The sequence below is a fragment of the Leptosomus discolor genome, chromosome 6 (assembly GCF_034619465.1).
Source record: "Leptosomus discolor isolate bLepDis1 chromosome 6, bLepDis1.hap2, whole genome shotgun sequence".
Lineage (NCBI taxonomy): Eukaryota > Metazoa > Chordata > Aves > Leptosomiformes > Leptosomidae > Leptosomus > Leptosomus discolor.
In genome coordinates, this window is record NC_141396.1 from 33106757 (window position 1) to 33126019 (window position 19263).

The window sequence follows — 19263 nt, forward strand, 5'->3', positions numbered from 1 at the left end:
TGGAACTTTAACAGTGGTGTTTAAGTCCTGGTGATAAAACAAGAAATAATTAAAACTGTAGGTTTTAAAATTTAATGTATGAATGCTTACAATAATACGCCAACTGTTATTGTTTCAGAAAAACATCCAGTATGTTTTATGACCAGCAGCCCCATAGTTGGGATGCCCTGACTTGGAATTCTTTCTTCCTTGGAATTCTCATCTCCTTTTCTATAGCCCAGCAGGTAGCTACACTTTCTGCATGGGTATTTTCCTATAATTTTAAACTTTTACAATACAATTGAAGTGCTTACAATCTTGAAAAGGAATATTTGCATTAGCTTGAGACTCTGTATGCTTTAAGGAAAATCTTATGTGAAGTTGTAGTGGGTTGTTTTTTGGTCTCTTTTAGTCTTCAGTTGGATTTTTTATTTTTTTAGCTAAGGAATTTCCAACAAGCCCTCTGCTGCTCCCAGAAGCAGGGTCATTGATTTGATCTCTGTCAGTCATTGAAATGAAGAATTCAGAAGGGTTTTTTTGAAGAGAAGTATAGTACTTACAGTGGTTTCCATAGAGACTTTTTGTTTTGTCAGGTTATGGTTGAGCAACTGAGTATTCTAAGGCAAAAGATGTTTGGTTTCATAGAGAAATAAAGGTGAGAACAGGTTCTAGAAATGCTAGCATCAAACTGAAGAAGTTGGTAAAAGTTTGGATGAAGGAAGGGGAAATTGAAAACTTCATCTAGAAACATCAGCTGACATATCTACTATAGGAAACAGCAGAAGTCCTTGAATGCATCTGGAGGATGACATAGGAAATTTCCAGGAATATTTTACCCAGTATGCCAAAGCTCGCAGTAGAAGAATCGACTTGATCAATGTCAGGATAGACTGACTGCCAGTAATCATGTTTGCTTTTTGACCTCTTCCTGATCTATGATTGTGGTTCTACCATAGCAATCCTAATCAAGCTGAGAAGGGACAAGCTTTGTTACTGGTTTTTCCATATGCAAGGGAGGAGAAGCAAAGTGATAGAGATGACAGGGTGCTTGACACTTGTTCACTATTAAAGCCCCAATCTGAGGCAGCTAATAGGATCGTTTTAATCAGGTAATATGATGCTCACAGCTAGTCAGTTTTCCTGGCTTCGTTCTTAAGAGTAGCTGGTACAAAGCGAAGCACTCAATTATCTTCATTGAAATCCTAAATCTTCTGCCATGCACTTGACTGTGCTCCATGTTGCATAAGGAAGCATTCTGTAGTTGGGTGGATGAGCTAGACCCATGTGAGTCTTTCAAAGGAAGGATTTCGAACAAGGAAAATGGGGCTCCCAGAGCAACCCGAACTTCACAGTGTGCTTTCAAGCTGTGACTTGACAATAAAGATAAATAAATAAACAGACTTTTTCTATGCAGAGGCTTGGCAGACAGCTTTTTCCCTAGAGGTAAATTTGTTTTGCAAAATTAGAAACATGTGTTACGTATCTAAAATTTACAGTTGTAATATATTAGATTATTGGTTCTAGATAAGCTTTTGTATTTATACAACTCTAAAAATATTGATGGAGTGGGAAATTGACAAGGCAAGAGGCCTCAATTATTTTCTTTTTCTTTTTTTTTTTTTTTCCCCTGATGCCATTAGTCACCAAATCCATGGAGTCCTTACAGAAACTAGAAGTAAATCTCTAGTAGGAATATTTGTTTAAAATCAATGTCTTTTTGGTCTTTAGAATGTATACGTGTGGGTGTTTTTCTTGCATTCTTTCTTGGCAATGTATGCAGAGGTAACGGAAGTAAGCATAGTTTATTTTATGCTTTGCCTTTTTCTGTGTTGTTCTCTTTTTCTTATTTTTTCGTTGCAAATGATGGATGAATTTATGAATGTTTGCTGTAAGATGGTTCTAATTATTTGCCAGCAGTCCCAATTTCAATATAGTATGCAGGGGAGAAAAATGTTCTTGGAAAGCAGATATTCTAATAAGTGAATAAGCTTATATAGTCTTCGTGATTCTGTATCTGAGAGTAAATGTGAGCTTAAGGGGAGAATGAAGAATATGGATGTCTTAACTGTGTTTACATGTGCATTCAGATGACATAGGCCTTGATCCAAGAAACCTCACCCAGCTAGAAAGTAGTCCGAAAACAGGTCATAGATGCTGGACTTTGAGTGGGCTCATAGGCACTGTGTTTCAACAGCAGGGTAAAAGTACCCTATACTCTAAGTCTGCTTTTTTCCCAGATGTTGTGTCTGTTAGAATTTATAGCACATCTGGCCTCTTCATGGATAGTTTAGTAGCTTATGTATCAAGTTCCTTCTAACATAAGCAGATAGTGGATTCCACCCAAAAATGTCCAGATATTGAACAGTCTATTTATTGTCATTTACTGAGCATGCTTAAACTCTTCCAATTCTTCTTTGGCTGCTCTACTGCAGGAATAATGCTCCCATATAAATATTTGAAGTTTGTATTGTGGTTATCTTTTTGTCTGCATTGTTTGTTTTTGTCTTGTTTTTTCCTCCTAACTTCTTAATAAAAGGTGACATTCTTATTTTCACCTTTAGTCCAAGAGTCCAATTTATAATATGCAAGATATGCAGGTCCTGACTTGACAAATTTGTCAGCATGGGATATGGGCAGGTGTATTTTTGGTAGTTTTCTTGGCTGAGTGTGTCAGTAACTTCATGAGTGTTTTGAGTTTTGTCCCTTCGCCCTTTCTGATTCCTCCAGTTGACTTTGTGGCTTTACTCTAACCTGTCTACAGTGAGCATCCTTAAAACCAAAAGGTTGCTTTATATATGAATTTAAGAAAGTTTAGGTGCCTGCTTTTCATCCATTGACTCTGGAAATCTTGGTCATATTTATGAAGCCACTTGAAACCCTGAAATACTGAGATTGATGATGTGTGTTACAGGTTACTTAGTGAAATTTATTACACTAAATAATAAAGTGAGAATAACATGTAATGTTATTGAAAAGCCAGTTGAAAAATAGTATTCAAGATTGTTTGCTGCGCAGCTTTCTTGTTGTTTAGGCCTCGTTACTTTTCTTGCCAGACCGTTTCATTTTAGCTGAGTTGTCTCTTTATCTAACTTCTTAATTTCTAAGACAAAAACTGGAAGTGAGACTAGCTTTGTAATTACAAGGAAAATGGAAAATAGTTTTGTTTGGATTTCAACAAATTCAATTTAAGGTCAGATTTTTTTTTTAATTTAACAATGTGCGCTCTATCTTTTTGTTCCTAAAGGTGTATTTTCAGCAATTTGGCTTAACTCTGTGGGGTGGGATTATTTATCTTGGCTTGATATAAGCAAGCTTTCAGAGTATGTGTGGATTAGTGTCTGACTTTGTGCACAGGAGTCAGGTGGTTTCTGGTTCAATGAAAAAAGCTTTTAGTTGGGTTTTCTTTGTGTATGATAACCAGCATGGTAACTTCTGAGAAATAAATAGCTCAGGCTTTAATATGAATGACTGTCTATTTCATTTAAAAATAATAATAATAAACTGCCTTGCTACATAGCTAGTGTGTTTCGATGGCAGTTTCAGAAAAAAAAAATCAAATCTAATTAACATGAGGACAATCTCAACGTAAGTGTTATGAGTTGTTTCTCATTCAGTGGCTAGGAAAGATGTAAAGGATAATTGATTACTTACCTTTGGGTACATTATTCTACAGTTTCTTGAAATCCTGTTAAGTTTGTCTTGCTAAAATCAAAATAATACTTAGTTCTCTCCTGTTAGATCGTTTTGATACAAGGAATCATTTTGTTTCATCATAGCTGAAACCTGAAGAGCAGAACATGCTTTTATGTTCTCTTGCAAATGTAGTCTTTCAGGGCAGGTAGAGGAAGTTTTGCTACTAGTCAATGTAAAGTTATTCACAAACATACATTACGTTGTTTTCAATAACAATTTCAAGAGTTTAGAAAATGAGACACAAAGCTGATGTGTGAGATCAACACAAAGTTACCATAATTCATTTAAACAAGACTTGATTTAATCAGTGTATCTTGGGTTCAGTTTCTGTAAAATATGGCCTTTATTGTAACATTTTTTTTCATAATTAAAATAACATTTCAAGTAAAAGTTCAAATTCATTTTTCCATGTGAACTTAGAAGAAATTACAATTGGGCTTTTTTATGATTTGGTGATTAAGTAGACAAGCAGTGTACTTCATGGGTACCATAATAGTTAGCACCTGTTTCAGCTGTTTTATATTTGTATTGGATCGAACCGCAGTAATCCAATATATCTTGAAAAGCAAAAACCTAATATGAAATATTTCACAGTATGGAAGAAATTATAATAAGCAGAGTACAGGTTAAAATATAAAATGCTTATTGTGCACATTTACATAGTCTTTCGTCTGCATTTCTGAAAGCACTGTTACAATTTTGTTTAAAAATAATCCTAGTTTTTGTGAAAGTCAGTTAAGTGAATATTCAGTTCCATAAAATAAATACAGTTTCTAAGAAAACAGTATTTCCTGAGTAGCAGAGGTTGGCAGAAATGAATCAATTTGTCAGTCAGAAGCCAGTACACTGTATTAATTACAATTTGGTTTGTGGCTTTTCTCAAATATGCTCTGAGGACAGGGACCACTGGCAGAAGGATGGAGTGGTCTCCTAAGGCAGGTAACCAGCAATGGCTTTCTAGAGCTCATCTGGAAATCTTGTAAAAGCATTGATGCTTTCCTGTTTCTTTTTAGAGACACCGTTAAGCAGTTGTCATTGTAGACATTTAGTTGAGTTGAAGCGTGCTTTCATTGACTTAGTAGCACTTCTGATGTAAAATGGGCCATTAGAAAGTTCACTGCTCTTCTACTTGGGTCATATTTGTGGTGCCTGGCCCTACTGGTGGAGGAGCCTGTGGTTCTGGAGAACACTTACAGAAAGATAATTTTGCCTGCGGCTGCTTTGTGAAGCTGTGGTTGCCTGAACACCTTCAGCTGGTGTACTCCAGAGCTGCCAGCTAAGTGAGCCCTGAGATCTTCCCTCTGCCTTTCCCAGCTAAGTAAGACCAGGGGACTATTCCAGTAAAAGCTACTTTTTCTAATGAGTATAAAGCTAGACCTGGTCCTTGCCATAACCGCGTAGAAAGCTGTGCCATCAAACAAGGCAGAGCAGCACAAGGTGGAAGTGAACAGCAAAGGCTTTTTTTAGTGGCTGAAAGAGTTCCTATAAAAGAAAAGTCTGTCTTCCACCAGTGACTACTTGGACTTGTCTTTTAAAAACATTGTCATGCAAATGAGGGTAGTGGGGCTTTAGCGACCTGTATCTGTAGGAAGAAAGCTCTAAAAGTGTTTTTAATCACTATTTGAGGTGGAATTTAGGAAACCGTTAAATAACTGAACTGCAGTTGTTGACATAATACTTCCTAGATCAGGATTAGTGATGGTAACTTAAGTGCTAAGCATTAGTGTCACTTCTTAATGTTGTTTGTTACTGGTACTTTGAAATCATTAATTTCATTTACGAAGTCAGAAAATTTAAAACTTTGTCTATTAAAATCTGAAAGTTTATTTCCAAATTAATGACGAGATGGGCTCTGTGGTACCTTCCATGCAGCGCAGGTACAGCACTGCTGGCCCCTTCAGCCTCCCACAAAAGGCTTATTCTCTTGGGTGTTTGAGAACTGGGAAATTTACTGGTTTTTGAAGAAAGCTTAGTTTCATATTAAAATTTTAATTAATATTAGTAAGATTACTAAAATCTGCCAGGGTACATCTGTCAGATGTAATATTTGGTTGCTTCTCAATACAGTGTTTCAAAGATGAGGTTTATTTTGACAGTCAGGGTTCATACTCTCAAGATTTATTTAGGAAGAAGTTGAGCCTAGGATGCAATGACCTAGCAGACTTTTTTCCTAAACACAAATTAATGCTTGCTTTTATCTCTGTTTATCTGATTTGAGTTAAAAATGACTTATTGCATTGCAGCTTATCATAGTGAACACTGTAAATGGTTTCCACTTCTAATGACTTGTCCATGAGTTTCATTGCTCTGGAATGCTTCTCTTGCCCATTTCCCTGCAAAAGATGGCTGGTTTTGTCTCGTTTGAATAAAATCTGTTTAGCCTTTCAGTTGTGAAAGGAATAGATAAATTTCCTCTTTTGTTTGGCTATTCTTAACTGTTTTCAGAAGTGCTGGAACTGTCTTTGCCTGCTTTGGGTAGGAAGAAAGGCTTCAAGATAATTTTGTGTGAATAGTAGATGTGCTGCACTCATGTTGGAAACTTTCTTAAATACAGGTGTATAGTTTGGAGGTGAAAACAGGTTAAAGTGTATGTAACTGTGGGTAGCGTCCCAAAATTCATAAACTACTGATGAAATGTAATTTTTCTTAACTGTAATTTCTCCTCATAGAAATAAGAAAGCAAATTTTAGGAAGCAAGTAAAATAACATTAAACCAATGTGATTGGTACAAACATTTGTATCAAGATGAGGGAGGGCAAAAGGAGGAAATAGCTGGAGACTAGCTAACCTAAAAGGAAACATAATATATTGCGTTATGTATTTTATCTTCAAATTTTTAGGCAATCTTGTCTCTTATAGTGAAAGATACCATTAAGCAGCAATTTTGAGCATTTTTTTTTATTCAGTGCATAATGGAGAGGGTAATGACCAGATCACCTTAATATACAAAAACTATTTTATATGAAAAATTATCAGAGGCATACCTCTTAATGGATTAAATAGCCTTGCATCATGGACTCAAAGTGACAATATGTTGTGTTTTTAATCATGTGAAGAACTGCTTTAAGGTACAGAGCCCTTAAACCACATTTTCTTTTCCAGAAAACACCATACAGTCTTCCCTGTATTTTTGTAGATATCATGAGACCTGACAGATGGGTTATCATAAAATGTATCTTATGTGCTGAAAAGCTATAATGAAAGACCATATCTTTAGACTGTGGTGTAACAACTGAAACCACTGATTATTAACTGAAGATGTTTCTAAAGTGCCAATTGCTCCAACTTCACTATTCGCTCTACTGGTTTTTTTGGGGTTTTGTTTTTGGTTTTTTTTTTCTTCTGAACCTGGTTTAGGATGTTCTCATTCCCTCCTCTTACTTCCTTTGTCCATGCTTGTTGGAGTCCATCTGTTGTACCATACAGTTGTTGGTGGGGCCAAGCTGTAAATCAGGTCACCGGAATGATTTAGATTAAAAATAAACCTACAATAAAAAGCTTGGAATTTGCTTTGTCAGCATTGTCTTTGAATGCCCTGCAGAGCATCACTGCTATTATCTAAGCCATCTCTTTGTTTGTATTCAGTTTAGAAATCATGTATTTGCAGCTGGAACAAAATCTGTCTGTTATCAAAACTGCAACTTCAGCCTCACATCTGTCGTGTTCTCATCTCCAATTTATCTCCTGTACCCTCTGATTAAAAGCATGTTGGTCCTATGTTTCACTTGAAATAATGTGGTGGTACTCTTCATTTCACAGAAGTGGTGCATAGCTTTTCCTGAGTTAATGGAAAACTTGTAAAACAACATGCATCTATGAAGTGGCTGCTGCCAGAAGAAAGTCCTGTTTTTCTGCTAGTATCTGTAGCTTGTAAATCTGAAAAACTGCAGTCTTCCCCAATTGTTTTCTGTGCTTCCAGAAAACCTTGTTCTGGTGTAACATGTACCAGTTTATTCTTCTCTTACAGGCACTTGTGGGTTTTGAGGGCAAGGAGGGCTTTGTTTTCTTCTCAGACTTGTGGAATTGCAGAGTCTGGAATTTCTCTGCAGCAAGATGACTGCTTGACAGGCTTCATTCACTGCCTCTGCTCTGACTACACTTCAGTTAAATGACATGAACTTCTGAACTGTGTTAGATAAAACTTCCTAGTGTATGCTTTCTTCATGGCATTTCAGTATTGTTATTGATATTTTGAGAAGTCTATTTCAAATGTAGTGGTATTGCTTCTTCTGGGGTAGAAGTAGTCATCTTGTGCCTCTACCCTGTATCTGCTCAGTTGCATTTGTTCTTAGGTTGTGTTAGCTGAGATAACATTAACTTGAGCATTTGAAAGTGCTTGTGTATGTAATTGGAAGAGTGGGGAGAACTAAGTACCTGAAAGAAGAGTTTTGAAGCCAGGGTGATGGAGTGAGCTAGAGGTTTGTTTTGTACATGTGAAATATGGAAAAATCATAACAATGGGTTTCTTCAGTAATCCAGTACCACTCAGAAAACTTTTTTTTCGCACTTGGATTTGTATTTGGAGGCATCCCTTTCTCTAGGGAAAAGGAAATTATCCTCTTTGTAATTAGCTTGAGGTACTGTGTTTTGAATTGGTTGCTGTGTCTTAGGTTGCAACACAGATAACATACAACATAAGCTATAGGCAAACGCTTATATCACTTTAAGAGCAATCATTTACATTAATTAAATTTACAGTTTCTTTAAATACATGTGGGAGATTATCCAGGCCCTAATCCAGGTCTTGCTCTTGAAATCACTGAATTATATCATTGCTTCTTGTAAGCTTCCAAGCTGTCTTCTACAATGATGTTTTGTTCTGCCATTGTGGTAGTGTTGGTGCTGTTTTTGAAAATACTCTGAACTCTGCTTGTAGTCCACATGTATTTAGTTGTTATTCACTCTTCCTTGTGTTAGCATTTCCTTTTACGTCAATATGAGTGTCCCAGTGTCACCAGTATGGCCCTGGGGTACAGGGACCATTTCGGTGTGCTGGCACATGTACGTCTGGCAATGCCTGCTTTTCCTGCGAATCCTCTTGGAAGCTGAGGTCCTGGGACTGCCCCCATGCTTAGCCGCTTGCACTGAGTCAGTTGACACTGCAAGAGGTGTGTGGGTATGAGGAGAAGGGTGGCGCTCTCTGTTGTCTCTTCTCCTCCAAATAGGATTGATGTGAAGAGTGTTCTCTGATGGTGCTTCCCTTCGCAAAGTCAAGATTTTCACCTTTTGGCCTTTGATTTCCTAGGCTGAGGGTGAAGATATTTTAGTTTTTTCCCTGCTTACAAGTGTTTCTTTGCCCACAGTTGCCAAGCCCTACCAGTAGCCATGTTCAGTGCCCCTTTTACCTTTGAGTCATCTTTCTTGAACACTGCTTTCAAATAGTCAAATGTGCTCATGGCTCTGTTTTGTACAATGGCACCATTTCTAGTGGAAGCATCTAGGGTTGCCTTTTATTTTTCAGCTGATTTGAATGTAGTAGCTCATAAATGTTTTCTGGTGGAAAGTACATGTTACAATATTTCACTGGGTAACAAGCAATTGAGAAAGGAATATTTAACAACGCTAATAAGTGTTTAGATTTTTGTGGTGCTTTTTCAGTCTCAATAAACCAAATAGCAGTAGCTCTATATTTCACTTCAATATAAAAAAGTAGCAGAATAGAAGTATTTTTAACATGATTCTGGCTTACTATAATGCTTATTCTTGTTTTGGTTCTCCTTTTTAATCTTGATGTAGCAAATCTTGTGCCCTCCTAGCTTTCTGTTGATCCTCCTGTTAGTAGGATAACACAGCAAAGTGTGCAGTGTGAATAGATCATTAGACTTACATGACCGTATTTACTTTGTGACTAAAATACGGTCAGTGCTCTAGTGGGCAAATATGAACATCTGCTTGGACTGCATCCTTAGCAATGACTTGCAAAAGGTTGTTTCCGGTAGTAGCCAGTTGTTGACAAATGTTTATTACATGAGAAAAAACTACCCAGAGTTATGATTTCACAGTAGCATTGTACTCATTGATAATTTCTGTATGTAAACCTGTACATTCTCTCCGATGTATTTGATAACCAGATCCTGCTTTTGTTTTACAGCTGCTGCAGAGGGCAAAGGGAAAAGTGGGGAAGACTTTTTTCAGAAGGTAAGAAAGAAATTTCAATTCTATAACATCAATTGATTAGAGGAAAATTTATGCCTGTTGCTCATTCATGAGAGCAAATAAATAATGTGCAGTTTTCACTGTATTGATCAAATTTTTAAAAATATTTTTGTCACTTAATGTGTCTACTAACTATCAGCTGTGTATGGAATGTGATGAGAAATATGTTCTTTGGTGTATGCTACTGTCATTCATGCACACAACTTAATATTTCTTTAACTGAAAATGTCAAAATAGGCATTATGAAAGTTTATTTTTGCTTAATAGCTTGGGGTTCATCCAGAAGATGTTGTGAGGTGGTCTTAAGGTTTTTCTGTTCATGGATAAACACTACATCCTGTTGTTGCAAAACTGACATAAAACTTATTGTGATGCTGTTGAAAGCCTAAATGTTTGGTTGAGAAATGCAAAGGCCTTTTAAGAGAGAAATGCATAAGCCACAGAGTGATTCAGTAAAGTTTGTGGTTAGAGAGAGGCACGGATGGACTGGAGAGAACAGTCCTGCAGCAACTAAGCTACAAAGAGAAACATGGTCAAGAGTAACGACTTTGAAATTAGTTTTGCAAAGCAACATTTATTTTTTTCAAGAATGGTGTGTAAAATATTATTTACAGGTTATGTTAATGAAGATCTGCATACAGTATGCTAATAAAAATGAGCTGGTTGGTGTTTCTGTACTATAGGGAAGACAGTGTAAATTTTCATGCTGTATACTGAAATGCCTTGAAACTCCTTTATGACTGATTGTATGTTAAACAAGTAGTTTGTGTATTTTCCACATTTTCTTCATATTTATAGATGGTACGTCAAAAAAAAAAAATCTCTTTTTAGATGTGAAAGAATACTTTATCCTGCACGTGATTGTCAAATGCTTTGATGAAGGCTAATGGGGAGGAGTACATATTCTGCCAAAAAGTTTGGTTTAGAAAGTATTTTGTAGGAGTCTTCAGATTATGTTGCTTTTGACTGACAAGGAGAGTTACTTTTCTGAATGTGGTGCTTGTGCTTTACTGTCTACTATTAGTGTGCACAGAGGACAGTGTCATTAATTCTTTCTTAGTATTTTATCAAAATGCATGGGTTTTGTTGTTGGGTTTTTTTTTTACTTGCTGGAACAAAGCTAAGCCATAGTAGCGTATCCTTCATTCTGCATATCATTCATTTTACAGCACAGTGTTTTCTCAATTGTGTAAATCTGCTAATAATTCTTGGAGCTGTGGACAAAATATTTCCTCTGTGTGGGACTGAGTGGCTTATATATTTGACAAGTATTTGGATACTTGATTATTTACAGTAGATATAATGTGCCTTACAATGATGTAGTTGTTAGTATAATAGCAAAAAATGATGTTTTGACTTTAATAGGAAAGCAAAATGTGCTAGAACTTAAAGTATGTGAATAAGAGCATGCTACTTATCCATATTGATAATAGATGTAGTGGATATTTTGGCATTAATATATTGTCATATACATGCATAATTGTTATATAGGCACAGTGGGATAGGTTAAAGCTGCTTCATTTTGACATTGTCATTCTTTTTAGTCTCTTCAGCTCTATAATTTGAATTACTGAAGTTTAAGTACATACACACGATACTACAGCTAATAAAAACAGATGGAAGCTATCTTCTTTGAGTTTTCTTTTGTTCAAAAAATCTTGGGACAGTTGCTCATAGCTTACTCACTGTCTCTGTCTGTGCAATTTCCTTTAATCGGGGTTAAGCTTTTTCCTTTTTCATGTGAAATAAGGCAGAGTTTCTGGAGGTAAAATGAATATTCCTTTCATGTGTTTCAGGTTGTGTAGTGAGGAAGAAAGTGATTTGTAGCATTAGAAACACATTGCAGACTAAGGCAGCAAGATACTTTTAGAAACTTTATATGAATTCAAAGCTATAGTAAAGGCATTTTTTTAAATCGTTTTGAAAATGATACTTTCTTCAGGGTGTTATTGGCAGGTTTTTGTGTGGAACAGGGAGGGGAAGGGCATTGTTTAAGAGACGTCTAGAACTGGGGGTGTAATTTGCACAAATAATGCCTTGTGTTGTATTTTCTGACAAACTCTACCCTGGATGTGCTGAAGTTGTTATTGAGTGGAAAGGAGTGTGTGAGGTGAAAGAAGTTTTTGTATGAATGCTGAAATGACAGAAGTAACAAGACAAAGATGGAAGAAGGTGATTCCACATGTCAAGCCATGCAGTTCAGGAGGGAGGAGAGAAGAGAGAGACTGGTATTGGAGCGAGTGAGACAATGCTGACTTCTTGCAGATGACTGTAAGTGGCTGCTGGGTCTTGCTTGGTGGCTGTGGGAGGCAGTGCTCAGTTCTGTGTTAGATTGTCCTCAGGAGGAACAGAAGTTGCTCGTATGCTCTGAGCTGGACTTCAAGTCAGGGACTCAGCCTGGATTGTTAAGCTACATATAGTATACTCTAAGGAATCTGTCATGCTTTTAAAGAAAGCTAATACAAGATTTTAGTGCTAAGTAGTCTTCTACTGGTCTTCAAACATATGAGTAAGCAGTATTACTTTCTTAGATTTTCATAATCAAGCAGACTCTCACTGCATGTGAACTGTTCCTATCAACTTTTAACTCTTGAAGTTTAATGATTCAATTTAAATGTCAAAATGCATCCTTTCACCGAGTATTTTAACAGAAAAAGCACATGTTCTGCAGCTGCTGGTGGGGTTACAGAATAAGCCTCGGTTCTTGGCTGCAAGGGGCAAATTAAGCTAATATTTCTTCTTCTGGTAAGATCGAAGGGCCCTTTCCTCTACTCTTGAATTAAAGTGAAATGTAGATAAATGGGGTTTTTTGGTAGTGTCACTTTAAAAAAAAATCAGAAGACTTTGGCATACTTTATTCTGATATTTCAAGTTTTAGTAGTGCTTCAAAGGAGGGAAACCTAACATAGTCTAACATGGATTTTTCAAAACCACTGGGAGCTGCTAATGATTTAGCAAGAAATAAATAAATAATGTGACAGTCTTCTCTCTAGAGCTCTCAAATCTGCAGTTTGGTGACAGGTAACCTTAAATAAACATGGAATGGTTTGCTGCTGTGTTCCATATTATTTATGTAAAAGATCCTTGTGGACCTTGCTCTATATATTATTGTCCTAATTTATTCTGTTAGAATAATACATAATGTGAAGTTATTACTTGTTCTTGATCCAAAGCACATTTTCAGTTGATGGTAAAATTTTTCCATTGAGTTCCATAACATCTGGTTCATACCTCATAGGCAAGCAAGGCCTTTCCCAGACAAAGCGAGGACATTGTTCCAAGGAACATGTAATTTATATAGCACTATAGATATGCATGGCACTCATATAAAATGTAGGGAGGTGGTGGGTCTCTGCCCTGAAGAGTTCATAATCCAAAACAGATGAGGGTCCGTCATGTGGGCAGCGGGGAATTTAATGCATAATTTCTGTTTGCTTTTAGTTCTTGCCTCATCGAGTCTTTTTTTCCTTAAACACTTGGAAATATTAGTGCTGATGATAACTTTTTGTTCTGAAATTTCTCAGGGCAAGAGTATACCACTAGCCTTATCATGGGACTGTCAACAGTATGGTGGGAGACAGGTGTGATGGTTGTGGGTTTAGAAGAAGTTGGGTAGAGTTCTTGGGCTGACATGGGACTACATGTGCAGAATGTGGTGACGAGAAATGATGCACACATGGTGCTCTGCCCAAGTGCTTGACTCTAAATCAGATATAAACTGCTCATTTCAGCATAATTTAGTATGTGTGTTAGTTGTGAGCTTCTAGAGTATTTCTGAATGGGCTCCTCAGCTCTTCCTTTCCTGACTTTCAAGAGTTTCTTTGCAGAATTTGGTTTTGTGGAAAGCACAATATACTACCAGGCAACTGTAACTTGTGGGTTTTATTGTTTCTGAATGTTTGAATTATTTGGGTTGGTTTGTTTTTCTTTTAATCAAAGAGAAATGGTCTTTGTATGAATATATTCCTTTTGCACAGTTGTAGATACATCCGTTGTTTTAAGGTTTCACTGGATTTAGGCAAAATGTGTGTTTAAATGCTCATGCTTCTCTTGACTGCAGACTGTTATTCCCTGAAGGGGTTGTAATCGTGCTTGTAAGTGTGAAGGTGCAAATGGGCAAATGTTACATGTGTGTACCAAAATATCTTTTGTTAATTATTAGGAGCTTAGGAGTGTAAAGGACTAGGGTTTTCTTTTTTCATTTTCCTTCCTGTCCTTACATGTAACACTTCATAAAATAGAAGCTACAGATGAAACGAGTAGCACCTTAAAAGATATTGAGGCCTCTTTGGAAGCAATATTTGGTGAAATCATCCTTTAAAAGGAGTTGCTCTTTCAGTATAGATGTTGGAAATAGTAGTAGTAAGAGATTAATAAAAAACCCACAAACAACAACAAAACCCCCCCACAAAACCAGCAATTATTTGAAGAAGTGAAAAATAGCTATCTCTAATTGCATCTTTAATCACCTTTCTGTTAAATTCCTCTTCTATATGCAGCAGTTATTGAATGTACATTACCTTTTATTTGTTTAGGGGGCTCTAGCAGCAAAGACAGTAAGGAAGCTGACTCAAGCTATGTTAGTTTATCTAAGACAGTAAAAGAGCTTGTTTTGCAGCATCCTGTGATTTCACTTGTATCTTTGAAAAATATTTGTTATGTTGATCTGGGGCAAATCTTGCAACTTTTTCAAAATTCTTATGTGTAAATATATTGATAAAGTGTTTATGTACTCATTAATGTTTTTGTAAGTATAGATAGTATATACTGATACAAATAAGTTTAACTAAAAGTTGTATTTTTCTGTCTGCAGTAGTTCAGGTTGAAAGTTGGTTGATCTTCCTTTTTAATCTCTGAACATGAAACATTTGGGTAGAGCTTCAAATGCGAATAGCTTAGGGCATTCTCAGGCATAAAAAATATTAATCATTGACCTGAGACTAAGATGTCTCAGGCTGATTATTACTCATGTTCAGTAGTAACTTCTGAAGGGCTTTCCATGTGTCTTCATCCATGTAACTTCTCTGAACTGCCTATTTAATAATTATGATTTCCCTAAGGCTGTGTTTCCATTTCTGATGGCAACTGCTCAGCTATTGGTTTCTTCCACTGCTGTTTATCTTGCTAGTGAGACCCAGCGAGTTTATAACTATTATGGGTTTTGTCTCTGTTTCAACCACAGGAGCAGTTTTGAACTGCGGAAACTGGTTCCACACCTTCCACTCGTTCTCAGTAGAAATCAGTATCTGCATTAGCATTGAAGTAACATCTTGATGTAGAGTTTGGCTCATAGCATGTGACAAGGATATATTAAGGCCATACGTTTCCAGAAATTGCTTGAAATGCCTGGCTGTGATAGGAATCCTGGCATGCAGTTCTAATTTACATTGAGCTTCCTCTCATTTAGCTTCCTGGAAAGAGGAAGCAACTGCTCAGAGAGAGTGGTATGGATTAGAGTTGAAAGAATATCAGTGACAGTCAACATTTGCAGGAAATCTTGAGATTGAGATGTTTGTCTCCCTTTTGGCAAAACCACACCCAGTGGAAAGAAGGAGACTGTTTAGATTGGACTGATTTCTCTAAAAAGGTAAATCAAGAATGCTTACTTAACTTTTTGCTTAGTTCAGGCAGAGTTAAGTGGTGGGAAGGCTTCCTTCTTGTGGAAAACTGCATTTGTCTTGTGTCTAGTATAGCAATCATTCTGTTAAGGGAGAGGAGTTATTACAAAGTTTGGTTTTTTTTTAATTTATCTTATGATTAGTTTCATCTGTGTTGCTCCTGATATAATGGGACAATCTTGAGAGTTTACCTGTAATACGAAAATGCTGTCTGATGGGCCTAATCCTTGAAGTGCCCACTGCAGGTAGAAGTCTTAAAACAGCAGCTGTCCTTGCTGAGTTGCTTGTGAATAATTCCCTTGGCCAGCAGGTGTGGATTTTGATCCCATAGTATTACACTAAGTGACTCTCTACATGGCTGCTTGGAGCTTGGTCGGAGTCCCAGGTGAATTGGAGTTTTAGTAGAGGAAGTTCTACTTTATGACACCTTATTGCTATACTTAACATTTTGGGCAAGATGTCTTGCATTGTAAAGCAACAGAGAAGGAGCAGTTTGTCACCACAATCTTGACTGAGACGCTTAATCCTTTTCACTCTGAAAGTTAAATCCTGTGTTAAAATAGAGGAGGGATTTCAGTCCTCAAATGCTTGTACTTTCCCTCTGAAGAAAAATGAAAAAAGAGGAGGTGTGTGTGAGAGTGTTATACACAGGGTTCCTGATTTGTAGGGAGACTTGCTGCTTCTGCTTTTGGAGGGAAGAATTGGCTGCATGTTGATGTTTCTAACAATCTCCTGTGGGGGCTTTGTTGTTAAGTAATTTTTTTTTTTTAGATTTCCCCTTTTTTCTGTTACTTGTGTAGAATTCATTAATGCTGTACAAAGATAATTTATAGCTTCGGTGCATGCTTAGATAATCCCTTTACATTTTTGTCTATACTTTCAGTCATTTATTTAAAATAAAGTATTACCTGTGACCTTTCGTTGTTTCCATTGAGGGTACACAAAATATTCAAGTCAAAGGAAGGACTTTAATGTTTCTCCATAGGTAAGGACATTTGATGATAGAGTTTTCTTCTGACTTAATTTACAAATAGAGCAAATAAAGTTAAGTACAAAGTTCTGTAACTGTTATTGTTGAGAAGGTTCACTTAGTGCAGTTTTTGGATGCAGCAACAATACTGCAGTATCTGTTCACTTAAACAAGACCCTTGTTTTAAGAATTTTTTTTCCCAGTTCATTTCGGGTAAAGTGAAGGTTAAAAAAGATAGTGTTGTGTGCATGTTCTCTTCCCTTCTAAGCTAAAAATGCCTTAATGGAAAAAGAAAATGTAAATTCCAAAGCCATATCCACATAGGTAGCTTTCTGAAATTTTCTCTCTACTGATTTAGAGCTTTTATTTATAGCCTGAAAGTTTGAGTTATAAAGCTGATGTTGTTTACTCTGCTGTCTTTATTGACTTTACATATAATCTGTTAATTATTTTTGAAGTATTATCATTATGAATAAATGAATACTTTGCCTATGATGTTAACCTTGTCCTCTAGTTTTAGCTTCTTTACCTCTTCATCCTACACATGCTTGCCTTAATTCTTCATAAAGTCATTAGCAGCACCTGTGAATACCTAGTAAAGATGGTAAGCTTGCTTTTAACCTGGGCTAGGATACAGTTCTTGACGACAAAACAGACTGCTTGCTTCTTTGTGGAATTCTCAAAGTCTGTACATGCAGACCACAAAATTACTGGTCATGTGAAGTTGAAAGAAAGCATGTTAGTATTTTGCCTAGTTTGACATGAAGCTGTGTAGAAGTATGGAAATGGGAAACAGGCATATTTTCTTTCTGCTGCAAAGCTTTATACCTGAATCTAGATTATACAGAAAACTTAGAAATTTTTGGATAAAGTTATCTTGCTGTTTAATAAGTTAAGTAAAAATCAGTTTAGCACAGATGGACAAAGTAGTAGGTGAAGATCAAATTCCTGCAGCTTTGAAACTTAGTGGATGTGTGGAAAAATCATGTATGACAGTATTGAACCTTACCTATACAGGTTATCCTATATGATAGTCTCTCAAATAATTTAAATATTACCCTTTTCAAGGACAGGTACAGTTAGGGGAGGAGGACTAGCCAAGTTGACACATGGAGATACTTTTCTAAAAATGTGTTTGGGGTTTCTGACAGTTGGAATATAAAAATGGAAAAACAGGTACCCCTACCCTACAAGAGACATATGTGCTCATGTCCTTGCACTTGGGAAGGCACTTCTTTCATAATGCTCCTTCCTGTACAGAAACTCAGAAACTTACACAACTGGGGGAATCTAAATTAAGAACAAACTTACTAAAAGGTTTTCTATGTTGTGTGGTTTTAATTCTCATTGTGTCACTGCTCTACACAGGAGAGAGTTTTTCCGCTGTGCGGGAGCGCAAACTGCAAACTCTAAATGGTGTTTTAGTCTGCTTCTGCTTGGAAATGGCCATTCCCCCTGACTTGCAGAAAGGTGGCATTAATACTGTGGAGTCAGATGCACTGTACTGCCTTCTTTTTAGAGTAGTAGTTGTAACAGAAGCAGTGGCTTCTAGTTTTGAATTTCATATGTAGACTACCTTCAGGGGAAAAAAAAACCCAGAACACAGCAGGCTTACGATGGATACCTATCCATTGCTATACCCAAAAGGTAGTCCAGACTTGCAAAGGAGCTCTATATTTGCACTGAGCTTTGGGCTAAGTTTTGTCATCTTTGTTTTTTTTTAACTGCTTACATGCCCCACACTTCCTCACCAAACCCAGTAGTCCTTGATGCTGTACCATTGATGTGTTCTGGCTCTGGCATCTTCAGTGCTTACTCTGGCCTCACCAGTTTTAGAGGCAGAATTCGTTCTGTCAGTTCCTAGTCATATTTACACAATTCCTTTTTGTCTCTTGTTCTTCCTTCCCATCCTTGTTCTTTCTCTGCTTTCTCCCCCCTGCCCTGCCCCCCAACCCAAAAAAACCCATCAATTCGTTAAATATTTAATACTACTCCTAGTTCCAGCTACACCCATTGCGCTGTTCTTGCTGCCAAAACTCGTGTCCAGGGATTAGTCATCCTCTCAGATACTGCTGTGTCACCACTTCTGCATTAGAAGAAGAAATAAGTATCAGCCCATGTAGAATTTTACCTGTCTACTGTGACTTTTCAGCACAGGTCTTCTCCTGCATATATAGAAATATATATATTTAATTTTCATGCAAATGATATTCCATGTTTCAAATAAACTCTAAGAGTAAAGTTGTTCATACTGCTCTAATGCATACATACTGAGGGAGCCACACTAATGCAATTTCTGTGAAAGCAGAAGATGCAAGATGAACATTTTATGTCAGAAACAAAATATTCGGAGAATGGCAAAATTTGTGTGTTTATTTTTACTAGGCATCCTGAGGTCTGATTTTGAAAATGTTACGTGTCACCATTTGGTGAAGACTGAGTTGGATTGTACATGTGATGGTTTCATTTTCTAAGATGAAATGCTCAGTTGGATGTTAAAAGGGTTTTTTGGCGCTTTTTTTGAGAGAGTTAATAAATTGGATAACTAATCCCTTTACCCCAGTACTCTTGCTTTGTTTATATATTTAAGATTGTTCTAGATGTAAGGGAAAATTAACAGGTACAAAATGAGGATGATGTTTGTCTTGTAAGATAAATGTGATCAGACCACTCTATCTCTCACAGTATTTTTGGTTAACTACTGAATTAATTTTGTATCCTGACAAATATTTTAGGTAATATTTGGAAAAATGCTTTAAAGTCTCTATTAGATGGTGGATGACAACATGTAAAGTTCCATCGCGTTTTGGTCTCCTTTTTATAAGAAAAAAAGGCTTTGGAGTGGTT

The 19263-nt window shown here is 36.7% G+C and overlaps 1 protein-coding gene across 1 annotated transcript in view; it reads left to right on the top strand.

Moving 5' to 3' along the window:
* The window catches only part of BICC1 (BicC family RNA binding protein 1), a 112499-nt gene that overhangs the window by 29264 nt on the left and 63972 nt on the right, over positions 1–19263 (top strand). Inside the window, exon 2 of the mRNA XM_086467047.1 lies at positions 9764–9810. Within this exon, the coding sequence (XP_086323173.1) occupies positions 9764–9810 (47 nt within the window). The remainder of the gene's footprint in view (positions 1–9763; positions 9811–19263) is intronic.